The sequence below is a fragment of the Triturus cristatus genome, chromosome 9, assembly GCF_964204655.1.
Source record: "Triturus cristatus chromosome 9, aTriCri1.1, whole genome shotgun sequence".
Lineage (NCBI taxonomy): Eukaryota > Metazoa > Chordata > Amphibia > Caudata > Salamandridae > Triturus > Triturus cristatus.
The window spans coordinates 184472167-184486736 of record NC_140592.1 but is presented as its reverse complement, the minus strand read 5'-3'; the positions used below and the strand labels follow the sequence as shown (position 1 = coordinate 184486736).

The 14570-nt window shown below is 43.6% G+C and overlaps 1 protein-coding gene across 2 annotated transcripts in view; it reads left to right on the top strand.

Annotated features, from left to right (window-relative positions):
* SYNPR (synaptoporin) overlaps nucleotides 1-14570 on the top strand; it is a 686271-nt gene that overhangs the window by 472937 nt on the left and 198764 nt on the right. The window contains exon 1 of one of the 2 annotated variants that reach the window (XM_085624708.1): nucleotides 516-852. The exons of the other annotated variant lie outside the window; for it this stretch is intronic. Coding sequence (XP_085480834.1) covers nucleotides 829-852 — 24 coding nt within the window. The 5' untranslated portion in view covers nucleotides 516-828. Of the gene's footprint in view, nucleotides 1-515; nucleotides 853-14570 lie in introns of those variants that run through there. 2 annotated transcript variants of the gene reach the window in all.

Below are 14570 nucleotides of genomic sequence, written 5' to 3'. Positions count from 1 at the left end.
TTTGTTTGTGGAGGGTACTGAAGGAGCTCACTAGGCCTCACTGGTCTGTGTGGGAGGAGTCTAATGGAACCCCACACGGCCACAGGTAGGCTGACACGCAGGCCATGCCCCTGGATTGGACCACCGCAAGGCCACTCATCCAACTGTTGGAGGCATCTTCATGTGTCCTATTCATTTTGGAAGGCTTGCACTTCAGTAGACGGCTACCATCGCCCCTTTAGCGAGGTACCTTTGCAGTGACTTTGGGGGGAATCTCGAGTGTCCTTGCTAGTGCCATCCCTGCTGAAAGGGTGCGAGGGCGAGTATAAAGAAGCATGCTCATGCTATTGTAGCCAAAATGTAATGCTTTCTGAATACTAAGATGCCAAATACGTCACACAATGAACTTATTAAACATGCATCCTTAGAATTATATTCAAGCTCAATAGAATTGGACATCACCTTTGCAGTGGGGAGTGGAGTATAACTTATATCGCCCTCCCACAGCAGCCCATCCTTATCAGAACCCTGATGGTCGCACGCAACAGTCAGGCTCATCGCAGCTCACCGGGGGGATGCACCAGATGCCCCTTCTCACTGCACAGCGAGCTCAGTGCAGCCGTTGTCTGTAACACGAACAGTCTGCCATCCCCCTGCATGGACCACTGAGGCTGCTCCTGATCGGCGCAGCATCGCCCTGTCTCCCAGCATCTCCTCGCGCTGCCTTTCTTCTTTCACGAGGACGGTGAGAGGCAGCCTGCGCCCCGGAGCCTCCGAGAGCCTCTCTAGCATGAGACAATCTGGGGTCGATTTCAAGCGAGGGCAGCAGGATCTCAAAGTCCTGTGTAAATGTGTATGGTGATATTTGCTCCGGTAAGGGATCGTCAGAACCATTATTCCAGACAGATTATTTGAATAATATGCTGACCAATGTCTGAGCTTTTATTGTGAAAGCTTCTTTTTGTACATGCCTTGTGAGGTTGTTGTAAAGTTATTATATTTGTAACTTCTGAATGCTGAACGATGGTTCGAATATGTTTGAACATTCAAAATGATATAGTCAGTGTGGTTTAAAAGGAGTTGGCTGTTTTTGTAAAGGTGTTTGATGGCATTTTCCTACCGTGCAGGCTTGTCTTCAGTGCAACCATTTGAAGAAAGTTAATTTTAAAGTACATTACAGTAGAGATTGTTGATTTTACTTCCCAGCTCAGGTACACATTTTAGAGCTATTTGGAAGAAGTAGGGTGTAGTAAAATTATGTATTAAAAGTATGAGAGTTTTTTTGTGTACTAACTAATGGTTATGCATGTAATTTTAAAAGAATATGTTCTTCTGTGTGCTCGTTCAATCTCTAATGGTTATGCGTGTAATTTTAAAAGAATATGTCCGTCTGTGTGCTAGTTCAATCAGGTGTTCTAAAATGAATAATTGAAGCCATCAAAGTGAAGCGCACAGTCGGCGGTATTGTTGCCTTCACTCAGCTCTTACGCTGTTTCTTTCTCCAGAAAAAAGTGCTTCCCTTTTTGCAGAATTTTTCGCTTTCCAGCAAAACACATTTCCACTTATTACCAAATTGTGAGACTGGTTTACGATGGAATAATATATTGATCTTTATGCAGAGTAACAAATCAGGGGAAAATGTAATTTGTTTAATGATTATGGTTGATAAAATAGCGTGATTTTTGTGAAATAGCTTTCCTGTAAGTCGGAAAGAGCTTTCCTGCAAATCGATTGCTACAACATGTTTCACCCTTCTTTTATGTTCAAGGATGTTGAACAGGTCTGTGTGCCTGCTTTATTATACCCTGCAAACTGTTACAATACACAACCCACAGATGGGTCACAGACGGTGGAAAAGTCACTTCAAAACAATCAATCAGAATGGCAGCCGATTGGCGACGGTTAGACAACATATAGTTTTATTGAGTCACGATCCACTGTGTTGTATGTATTTCCCCGGGTTTCACTATGTAGTTGAAGAAGGCACATGGAGATATTTGATGCTACAAGGTAACAGAACTCGACTACAGATGTTTTCTAACACTAAAAAATTGTTATACTCATAACATCATCAGGGGGAATGGTCATTTTTTTAATAGGCTAAGACAAAACTATGTTTAAGGTTGCATTAATGCATTGGAATCCACAGGCTTGTAAGCAGCAATGGTCTGATGATTGTTTTCCAACAAGTGAATCTCCTACCCTGGCAATTACCCTCGATTTAAATATTTTATTAGCAGCAGGCTAGCCTTCTTAATTAAGACACTGTCTTTATAGGAAATGGATATAAAAGCAAAGTGGAAAGTTTTACTGTTGGGTCTATTATGTATTACTTTTCTTGGAACTTTGCTGACATCCCTTCTCCTTCTGTGGTCAGCTGTTACTGCCCAGGGAGCTGTTTTACTGCACTATGCTCTAGCAAGGCCATCTCATTAGCTCTAGAGATTATCCATGAATGCAGTGACATACTTGAGTATACATGATGATTGTGTAAGAACTCGTAATAGATGAATGATGTTGTTGTCATGGGTACTTTTACAGGGTGGTCAAAGGCTATATATATTATGTTGAAGAGTCTTTTTCTTGGAAATCTTTTACAGTCAGCTATACATTCCTGACTATAAATTGCCGTGCTTCACTGGGAGCTTGGAGGTTGGAGTTATATGTTTGGTGGCTTGGGCAAGCAGCACTTTTGGTGAGTCTCTGGAGCAAACATGGGACGCGTGGCTGAAAATACACTGATCAGAATTGAGGCACACTGGGGTTATAAGTGATTGTGACCCATGGAACAGATTGCAACGGGTTTGCATGGAAAGAGCACGGTTGGAGTGTGTTCATATTTGTGGATTCAGGGGAACATAATTCATTCTGTTAATATAGGTTAATATATGCAAATGCACATTTCTACCGCACCTCCTCCGGTGGACATTCCCCAGGAGTCAGTATAAGGCAGTAGGAGCATATAGAGAAATGCATTATTTTAGCAGACTACCGTGTGTACCCCTTGAGATGATTATGGAGGCCTTAAATGTTTGACAGCTACAAAAACACATAGGTGGAAACAAACAATCCATAGGTGTCTTAAGTTTTCATCATTCTTTCTGAATTACCCACTTAATTTGTATTGTGTGGTTTAAAATATTCCAAAATAATACATACATATGTATGATTGCTTTAGGTCTTGCTTATACGTGACAGATTTAGTCATGAGGATAAATCAGTCGGACCATTAGCCTGGTGGTAACAGATGAAAGTCCTGGTTTTGTATCTATTCTCAAGGAGGTGTTGCTTCCTTCTTTGCGTGCTCTCTCGTAGACCTGAGGGGCTGCTTGGTGGAATCCATACTTGCAGCAGGCTTGCGTAATCTCTGGGGTTCCTCTGCAGTAACTTTGCATGAAGAGAAGGCTGGGATGGAATGCTGGGTACGCCCTAGGGCCCCGTGAGCAATGGCACCATGGTAATCTTTAACTTTATCTTCCATGTGATATGCAGCTTCCCACCACCACATAAAGAGTTGTCCTGGGTTTTCCGTGCCGGCAACCCATTCAAGTGGTTGATGCAAATAAGAGGTCTTTCCTATCCAATGGAGACTAAATAGGGTTGAGCAGAACATACAAAATTATCTCAAGTTCCATTATAATGAGAACCGATCAGAGATTTGTTTAGTCTGATTTTGAACTTCTCGTATCTGTGGATCGAAGTATTTATGTAATTATGAACTTCTCCATCCAACATTTTGATAAGATCAGGTTTTGAGTGGTGCATGCAGACTGACACAGGATATTCATGCACAGAGGGTTATATATCAAACATGCATGTGTATAGGCAGACAAATACAGCCACGCAGCACATACAAGCCAGAGCATCTACAGACAAACATGCACACACCACACAAGACATCTATGCATCCTTGCACACCAACAAAGAGCCCCCACAACACACATTCCAAAAATACAGGTACTTCTGAGCAACCACCTACGTGCACTCAACCTCATTATCAAACACAGAGCGACTTTATGCACAGGGCAAAAAATATACAGGTAACATGCCCACAAGCTAACACACAGACAATGTACCTACAGATCTACTTAGAGCTGAACACAACATGCATGCAACTAGACAGCAAACAAACAGGCAGGCACTCATATAAAGACATGCACCAGATGAAGAGACAAACAGAGGTATGAAAAGACAGAAGGAATGAGGATAAATGATTAATTGGTTATTGTTCCAAACGCTTGGCAGAAATGAACATGTATGATTAACTGAAAAAGGCCAACAATAGAATGGTCATGCCAAGTCAACTATGTAGTTACATACAGGTGATTATTGCAACAAAGGGAAGGACTAGATGGCCATGAACTGTGAAGTCCACATCACACGCTAGATTTATTCAAAGGGACACCAAGAATTGAATTAGCACTGACTAGCTACGGATTTTTCCATCTGAAATTTTGCATCCTCTTGAGGAATGCTAAATATTAAGTGAAAAATGAGCATTACATCTACCAAATGTAGAATATATTAAACAAACATCTGAGCCCTCATTACAAGTTAGGCGGAGCAGTACTACCTCTTGGAATTCCGCTCCGACCAGTGGGTCAGTTTCTACACTCTTTTTTGCCAGATGTGGGAGAACAGAACCTGATTTTACCATGATGTAATTCCACACAGTAAATTTGCATGAGACTTTGGCTGCAATGCTCACCCTGCCAGAAAATAACTTTCCCCTTCCTTCTCTACTCCTCCCCCTTCCTGACTCCCCACCGCACACCAAGGTCCCTGCAAACAGAGCAAGTAGTAACCGTATGTGTTGACCCTCTTGGTGTTGGGAATTCTATGTGGTTTTATGAGTTGAAATATTGGTACTACACAATAATTCCCCATTCCATGTGGTTGAACCTCTAACTGCATGGTACTGGGGCAGATTTACTACTGGTAATGGTAAACCCACTTGCAATATTGCCGGGCCCCTAGTACTGTGCTTTGATATTTACAATTTAAATAATCTTTTCTTGCTATAAAAGGTGTTTTCTGCTGGTTTGACATTATGTAGCTTCCAACATACTATTGAGATGTTTTACTTTTCTTTAAGTCCTTGGAGCTTTATATGTAAACTTCAGTATAGATGTGAAGTTTTCTTCCAACAAGTCTGTCATATGGGCAATTCAGGGCTGCTGAACATTGAAAGGAACAGTCTGATACTGGAACTCCAACACACTTTCAATGGGTTGTGTGTTTCCTGCTAGTAGGCTAATAATATTTATTTTTTATTAGCTCCACCAATGAAAATTGCAGATACACAGGCTAAACTCCATTCCTGACGCATGACTGTTGCGTTCAGCTCTTATTTGGCCAATCCCAATGTGTGGAATTGCAAAGTACTTTGTTAAAGGATTTGGAATTTGAATGCCAACATTTACACTGCCAAACCTGCAAAGTAGACATACCTTTAATAAAAGAAAATCAATAAAAGGACAATGAATTAAACAGAAATTCCAAATAGAAAACTGTATGGAATGATTATAGGGATATTTAGAAAGATACACTTTATATATTGTTCAATATGTTTGTATTGAATGTGACCAGCAGTCATGATATATGATATTTTTAACAATTCGAAAAAGCACGACTGTATTGGCTTCTGGTAGCAAAAACCACTGTAAGGAAATGGTGAGTCAGAGACAGGCAGTGAAACTCCTTCTCTGCAGTTCTGTTGAATATATTTGGATTGTGCTCACACACAGTATGTGTGTGGGTATGAGAAGCCAGTGGAATGCTCGGTTAGCTTCACCTGTTACTGCAGTCAAGTTCCATTTCCCAAGCATCTGGGCATGTCGTGTGGGTAACACTGTTTGCTCATCTGTGTTTAACTCTTCCTACCTTGCTGTTTGTGGTTACATTCAGGGTGATACTTTATCTTCAAAGGGTGCATCGTGAAATGGCTTGCAGTGCTCTGAATGCACTAAAAGGATAAAAGATCGTGGTGTAGTCTATTTTTAACTTTTCGGAGAAAAATGTAGCAATGTTCATTATGCATGCTCAACCCTCCTAATGAATAGTCGACAGTAATTGTGTACTGAAGGCAATGAATGGAAGAAAACCCAGGCTAATTCCTAGTCCCCATTCTATCAGGAAGCATCATGCCATACCTTGGGCCGCTTTGGGATGTTCTACACATGATATCTGGATAAAAAAAATACATTGTGTGGCTGAGCCGAAATAAAGGCTGCTATGTTTGGTTGAAGTCAAAATGTCTTGATATTTTCAGCATGATAAAAAATGCATATCTTTCACAATATATATTGTTTGCATTTTTCTTACAGTAAATGTCAAATGAAGCTGCTTTTTTCTCAGTCTAGATTTCAGTTGCCTTCTCCTGTATATGTGTCCTTGTTTTAATCCAGTTCCAAGCCGCCAGTCACTTGAAGTGCTTGTTATCCGTCTACAGTGAATGTGTCAGGACCGACACCAAAACAACTGAAACAGACAGCTTTCTGCTGCATTGCCATCGTGCTGCAAAATAAGATTTTTTTGTCCTTTTAAGATTTTTATAATGAGAGTTGCTTTTTTATCTCAGGCACTGACTGGAGCAGCAATGCGCCACCAGAACTGAAAATATGAAAGTTTAAAGGTGGAGCTTTGATCTTTTGCTTCCGCACTGTCTTGATAACATTAGATCAAGAAAGTGTACCTTACTCAGACTTGAGTGTCAATAACTGTAATCGTAAAAAGTGCTTGGCAATTTGTTACATTGTATTAATGGTAGTGGCTCAATTTAGGAGTATGGTATGGCTTTCAAACATATGCTGATGGTTGTGGAGGTGGGCACAGAGGAGGTACAGAGGGAGAAGTCACGGGGTGGACTGCTAAAGCAGAGAGAAAACAAATATGTGGTGTTTACATTATATTTTTAGCATCACGGGTTAATAGTCAATATCACTTTCTCCAGAGTGTTGACAATGGGGCAGATTAAGAGCGGAGAAGCCGAGCAAAGAGATTGGGTCTGAGTCACAAAGATTGCGAAAAAATTCAGTCTTGCAGTACTCCTGAATTCCAGAAGTAAACTGGAGTGAGCCTGAAGTACTCCTAGTTGATTGCTGAAATTCACAAGTAAGGTAGGAGTACTACAAGAACAAGTCATGCTTACTCATGCTTCAGTCTTTGTGAGATAGGTCCTAAAGGCCCAATTCTAAATGATTTTGCTGTGACTTACTCCTAATCTACTCCCAAATTGTATGGGTAAGCCATAAATACTGAAAAAGTAATTCACCTAAACTCATCAGTCCTTGAAAATTGGGCCATATTGATTTACGGCTATACATTTAGGGCCTGATTATGAGTTTGGCGGTCTGTGGACCGTCAAACTCCCAGTTGCCCGGTGGTGGTGCTCTGGCCACCACCGCACGGGCGGCTCACCACTCTATTACAACTTTGGCAGTTGGACCGCCATCGGACCGCCGCAATCACCAGGGAACTGTGTTTCCTGGTGGTGGCGCAGCAGTATGGCTCACAATATGCTGGTGACGAGGCTGCGGCATGCCATGCTTATTATGACTTTCATGACTGCCAGCATGACTTCCAGCACTTTTAGCACTCCATGAAACTTTTGGTGGTCAGGAAAGAAAGGGGGGCCTTACAGAGCCCCACTTGCTCCATGCATGTTGGTGCTTGCCCACCGTGTGCACCCCTAATTCCAGCACGACATGGACTTCATAGTCTATACCATACTGGAACTGCCTTTGGCGCTCCCATTACGGTGCCCATTTTCAGAGACACCACCGTGGAACTGCAAAAGAAACGCCTCCCAGACATGAGAAAATATGGCGGGTGGTGCTCACACAGCTTCGGCGGTGTGGGAGTGGGGCATCGACGTGGCGGAACTGCTCCCACACTGCCAAAGTCATAATCGGGCTGTAAGTGTAAAATAGGTGACGATCTAGTAAAGTAAGTTCCACATTTAGAGGCCCATTAGTATGTCAGGCGGATCGCCATTGCCCGCATGGCGGTGGTGATCTGCCCGACATTTTCTCCTGCCCGCCTGTCAATTGCCCCCACCATATTACTATGGCGAGGGGGACCCCGGCAGACGGAAAGACCGTCCACCGGTTTTCCGCTGGTAGGCAATCCGCCCGATTGCCTACCGGGCAGAAAAGCTGTTGATATGGTGGGGGTGTCTGTTAGACAACGCCATCCATATCAGGATGCATGCGGTGATTTGCCTTTCCGTGGCGGCAATGCCGCCATGGAAAGGCATGCAGTCTTTCACATTTGGGGCCTGTAACAGGCCCCCAGGTAATTTTGTCGATGATGGGGGTGCACAAGGGGGTACCTATGGTACCCCCCTGCATTTGCATGTACAATGTGGCAGGTACCGCGCGGTGGCTGTCACGTTGTTCATGCAAATGCACAACTTGCATTTTTGGCATTGCGGCGGGTGGTGCTTTCTGCACTGCCCACCGCAATGTTAAAAATGTGGGATGCGCCCACCAGTGTGGCGGGCGCATCCTAATTGTTTCTGCAGGACCGCCGCATGCATTGTGGGCGGTCCCATTTCCCAGGGCTATGTCCGCCCGCCATGCGAATTGTGCAAACTAAAGAAGCCTGGGACCTGTTAAGTTTCTTCTCCAAGGATTTTAAAACAATAATTTCTGTACTGTGCATGATTTTTTACTCTTCAGTACTTAGTATATCAGCTGCATGGGGAAGGTGTTTTTTTGGTATGTATAGTGCAAAACTTGCTTGAAAGCAAAAGAGAGTTAAATGTTGAGGGAAGTCATCGTTGTTTACCAAGAGTTCTGTAAGATCTATGTTCCTATTGCTTGGTGGTAATGTTTCTTCAAGAAATGAGTCTTCAGCTGCTGAGCTGTATAAAGTCTAAGACTTTTGGGATAGGGACAACGATTTATTTATTTATTATTTATTTATTAAGGAGTTGTATATAGCGCTGGCCAGACTCGAGGGTATCAGAGTTCTTTACAACAGTTATAATGCAGGAATCTCAAAATAAGGCATAGTTGGTTCGGAAGTCCCGGCGTGTGGTGCAACATTGAGGCATGGCAGTCCTGAGAGCCTCGCAGAGTGCACTTTGTCTTGGGCAGAACCATTTCCATGGAGGGGGAGGCGGAAAGGGGGGCAGATTGTCAAGGTGATGCGGAATGCAGGCATGTGCCCTTCACCAATGGTTAACTGTTCGGGAAGGCACGGTTGAGGAAGAGGTCTTTTAGGAGATTTTTTTCATTTTACAAAGGACGGGATAGTCCTAATATCTGCTGGGATGGAGTTCCAGATTTTGGGTGCGTTTCCAGCGAAGGATCTGCAGCGGTTTTCTGCTTGCGTGTTTTCATAGGGATGAGCAGTAGAGAGTTGGAGCTCCTGAGGTTCCTTGCCTGGCCGGCCTTTTTGAGTTTGGAGGCCAGGTAGTCAGGTTTCCCTATGTGGAGGGCTTTGTGTGTGAGGCAGGCAGTTCTGAAGCTGGCACGCATCTCTACTGGGAGCCATTTTAGTTCTTTGAGTGCGGGTGCAATGTGCTCAAATTTCCTGACTCCAGTGACCATTCTGGCTGCTGCATTTAGAGTTGTTTTGAGGGGAGCTAGGTGGGATTTCACTGTACCGGTGAGGATAGCATTTCCATTGTCGAGTCTAGATATCACCAGGGATTGGGTGGCTTGTTTGAGGTCTTTGGGCGGGATGAAGGGTTTTATTTTGTTAAGAAGTTTCAGCTTGAGGAAGGCACTCTTCGTGGTGTTCTTGATGTGTCTGACCATGTCAAGTTTGGAGTCTAGGGTGATTCCTAATGATTTTATGTAGTTTTCCGGAGTGAGATTACCGTTGAAAGCATCGATTGCTTTAAGCCATTCCATGATTTGGCGGTTTTCTTCTTTGTTGGAGATGAGGAGGATTTCGATTTCGTCTTGGTTGAGTTTGAGGTGGTTTATGGATAGCCACTGTTGGACTTCTTTGAGAGTGTTATTTAGTCTCTGAATATCTTCAAAGGAGGAGGTTTTCAGATAGGTCTAGGTGTCGTCTGCATAGAGGTGGAAGGTAATGTTGGCTTTTTTGAGTAGGGAGGTGAGGGGTTCCATATAAATGTTGAACAGTTGAGGGGAGAGCACTGATCCTTGGGGGACACCTCTGTTGACAGGGTGTGAGTCAGACGTAAAGGTTTTGATTTTTATCCTTTGGGAGTGGTTGTGTAAAAAGGAGGAGAACCACTGTATGACCACCTCGTCTGCACCTTCCCTGTCATGAAGAGCCTTGATGAGTAGATTGTGATCCGCCGTGTCAAAGGCTGCCGATAAGTCAAGGAGGATGAGTAGGCAGCATTTGTCAGTATCTAGAGATTTGTGAATGTCAAGATCGTGGTCTCAGTGCTACAGCCTTTTCTGAATCCCGATTGGTGGGGATCTAGAAGGTTGATGCCGTCCATGTACTGAGTCAGTTGTAAAAGAACACACTTTACATGGATTTTGGCAGGGAGGGGGAGATTGGAACCGGGTCTGAAGTTGTTCAGATCGTTGGTGTCAAGGTCTGGTTTTTTCGGGAGTGGTGTGACTTGGCCGACTTTGAGGCAGTCAGGTATGACGCTGGTTCTCAAGGAGCTGTTTATGATCTTGCACCAGAATGGAGCTATGGAGAGTTTCAGCTTTTTTATCAATTGGGTGGGTAGAGGATCTAGTGCGTGAGATGCGGGTTTGGAGGTGGCGATCAGTTTGAGAATCTCGGTTTCGGGTATGGGGTTGAAGGATTTCCAGGCTTTCATGGAGTGCTTGCGTGTGTTGGCTTCGGTTTCTGGGGGTGGGTTTGTGCATGAGGGGTTGGGGTTGATGTCTAGTGAGAGCTCAATCTTGGTGATTTTGTCTTTGAAGAAGTGGCAACGTTGTTGCAGAGGTCTTTGGAGGCCTGCCCTGGGGTAGCGGAGGGCTTGGATGTTTGTTGTCTGATGATGTTGAATAGTTCTTTGGGTCTGTTTTTCACACTATCCATGGCGGTGCAGAAGAAGGTGGTTTTTTCGTTGTTAATATGTTTTTGTATTTCCTTCGGGTTGCTTTGAGCTGCTCGTGGAGGCTTGTAGCGGGGTTGTTCCTCCATAGTCATTCTGCGGCTCTTAGTTGTCTTCTTTCAGCGTTTGTGTCTGAGTTGAACCAGGATCTGGATGGAATGTTCCTGGTTTTTTTTAGTTTCAGGGACGCTAATTGATCTAGGATGGAAGTCATAGCAGAGTTATAGTGAGTGGGGAGTTCCGTTGTAGAGAGATCATCCGTGGAGGTAGGCAGCAGTGAGCATACCCTTTTTTCAAAGTCGGCTTTTGGAGATCTGTCTAAGATTTCTCATCCATTTGGCGGGGTTTGGGGGGGTTGAGTGATGTGGAATAGAATAAGGTGGTGGTCAGACCAGTCAATGGGTAGGATATGATTGATTGTGATTGTGTCCCGTTGGGGGATGATGGCGTCAAGGATCGCTCCTTTGTTGTGGGTAACTTCTGAACACCACTGGGTAAGGTTGTTGCTGTGTAGCAGCTCATTTAGGTTCTGGATTACCGAATTGTTGTTTTCGTTCCAGTGTAGGTTCAGGTCTCCCAGAATTAGGTTGTTGGCATCTTGGAGTGAGCAATGAGCAATCAGCTCGGACAGATGTTCAGTGAATGCGGTGGTGTTTCCTGGGGGATGGTATAGGAGATGGCACTGGAATGTGTTGTTGTTGCTTGTGTTGATGTTGGCGCAAAGGCATTCACAGGTGTTATAGTAAAAAGTGTCAATTTCTGTCACAGATATATTGTTGTTATGAATGATTGCTATACCCTTGCCTTTTTGGTCTTTTCGATATTTGTTGATGATTACAAAGCCTGGTGGCACGAGAGTGTTGAGCATTCGTTTAGCCACGTCTTTTATAGATGAATATAACATCAACAAGGACCCACTGGCTGGTGAGTAATGAAAGGGTGAGGTGTACAATATGCCTTGAGTCAGTAATGAGATAGTATGAAGTGTGGAGAACCCTTTTGAGAGTCAAGACTCGTTTTAGGTAGAGAAGTGATCTTACTTTTCCCATAGTCTAATGTAACATTGAAATTAGCTTTGTGATATAATACATCATACACTTCAGTCATCATAATTAAGTTTGTAGATGTTTGTGGTATGACATTCAATAGCAGATTGTAATGAAGTATGATTTCGACGGATTTGATAGGTTGAAGGCCTCCTACAGATGAGCAAAATCTCAATTTTGTGATTTGAGTTTCAGCTGTAAATTGGCATCCAGGTTTTTAGTTTTGAAAGGTCAGTAAGAGTTGATTTATATTGGATTCAAATGTTATTTCCAGATATAGCTGTGTATAATCAATTATTGGTAATATGAGACACCTGAATACTGCAGCTGTTAACTAGATTGCTCCATAACTATATTGAAAACTTGGGGGCTGGATGGAGCTTTGAAGCATTTTGGGGTTCAGTAGAGTAGTTTGGAATGAGAATTGCAAATTATAAAGCTATCAGGGCTTTTTTCAGTTATGAGTAATGCCAGCTGAGTACTTGGCCGTTGGATCAATTTGGATTTTGATGTAAGAGGTTTTAACCCCTTCAGTGCCCATGACGAGATAGTCTCGTCATGGAGCGCGGTTGCACTGTGCCCATGACGAGACTATCTCGTCATGAACCCCGCCCGCTAATGCAACGCCCGGCACAGGGCGGGGAAAGGGCGGGGCACTGAAGAGGTTAAGGTCTTTCACAATTTTCCTGTATATCCTACTAGAATTTCAGAGAATGGAATAGAGGGTTAATGAGGGGCTTCAAACCCACTTTATTTCAATTCCGCTGACAGCCGTGCACATCACCAATGTTTTTGCAGGTATGCTTTATGCATTTTTAGTGCACAAAGAGGTTTGTAATGCTAACAATGTTGCTGTTTGGTAAGGTCATGTGTTTATATAGCATTTTCCTATTGCTCGTGAATGCAAGAAAATTAAATCGTATTGTTGATATTGTAGAAGTTGTCAGATTCTATAAATAAAAAAATAGGTCTCCATGTTAGTTCAACTAACACATTACCATGTATTCTATCAAAAGGACTCCAGGGCCTGTAAAACAGATAGTGTGCACTGTCCTTGTTTGCTCTATGCAGCACCTTTAAGCCGGTACGCCAGCGCAAAGAGGAACACTGCACCCTATAAAAATGAATTTGCTGCCCCCAGAGCAACCATGGTCTTGCTGTGCACTGGTGGAAGTGCATTACATAAAATACGGATCAGCTGCTTCAAAGGTGCTATTGCTTTCTCTGTAAAGGTAGCAACCCCCGGCACCTTAAAGAGGGGTTAGAGATACCTTCAGGCAAATGCAGTGCGTTAGTGCACTTACCTGCAGGCAGATATCTGGATGGGACATGGGACCACCTTTCTCCTTCAAGAGCGCTGCCCTCTGGGGGCACAGTGACACACTAAAAGTGTGCCACCTTTTTGTGGTGCACTTTCAGTGCACCTCCTATGGATGTATTTACCTCTGCACTGGCATCCGAAATACCTCATGGACAGAGAGACAAAGTGATTCCATCCTTTGCATGGGGCCATTAACCCATGCCAATGAGCCAATGAGCCAATGAGGGAAATCCCTCGGAAAATAGCACTGGCGCTGCAAGAGCACCAGCACTTTCAGCATTACAGAAAGGGCCGCACAAGCTTCTGCGGCCCCTTCTGTAATACCATAGTGCCTCATGGTTGGAAAAAGCTGGCACAAACTCCTGTTGTGCCCCTGAAGCACTATGTGTAATACGGCCCGAGTTTGAAAATTAGTTGACCACAATTGTCCATATGTTTATTTATTTGTATAGCACAGTTAATCCCTGGGGCATCTAGGTGCTTGGCATCAAACCACACTGAGAGACTAAGAGCAAAAATAAGAGAGGCTCTGAGGTAAATAGCCAAGTCTATAGGAGAGCAGACCAGGCGTATTTTTAAGCTTAACAGGCAGATGGTTCCAAAATCTGGCTATGATGTTTACAAAGCTTTTACCACCCCAGTTTGAAAGTCGGGGGTTGGGCACCTCTACAAGCTTGTGTGATGAGGACCGAAGATTTCTGGAAGGGACATACCAGCAGAATCGAATAATCAGATAGTCTGGGCCATATTTATGAAGGGCCTTAAAGGCAATGCATAGCATCTTGAAATATATGCGTTTTTCCTCTGGGCGCCAGTGTAAGTCTTTAAGCGCCTGCTTGGCTGAGGAGTGTTTAGGAATGCCAAAGAGCAGACAAGCTGCAGTGTTTTGAAGAACCTGCAGCTTGACACGAAGTCCCTTTTGTATACTGACCAGAAGGGCGTTACAATAGTCCAACCTGGATAACACGAGTACCGAAACCACAGTTTTTTGCAGTTCTGGAGGTATAAAAGGAAAACATTTTCTCAACGTTTTTAATGTGGAAAACGTAGATGATGTGAGCGCCTTCACATGGTGGGAAAAAGACAGAGTTGTATCAAAGATGATTACCAAGTTTTTTGCCTTAGTGTCTGGAGCGGTAAGGGGACCTAATTCCTGAGGCCACCAGTCAGAGGACCAGAACAACGGCTTTCTGCCAAAAAGTAAAACTTCAGTTTTATTTGA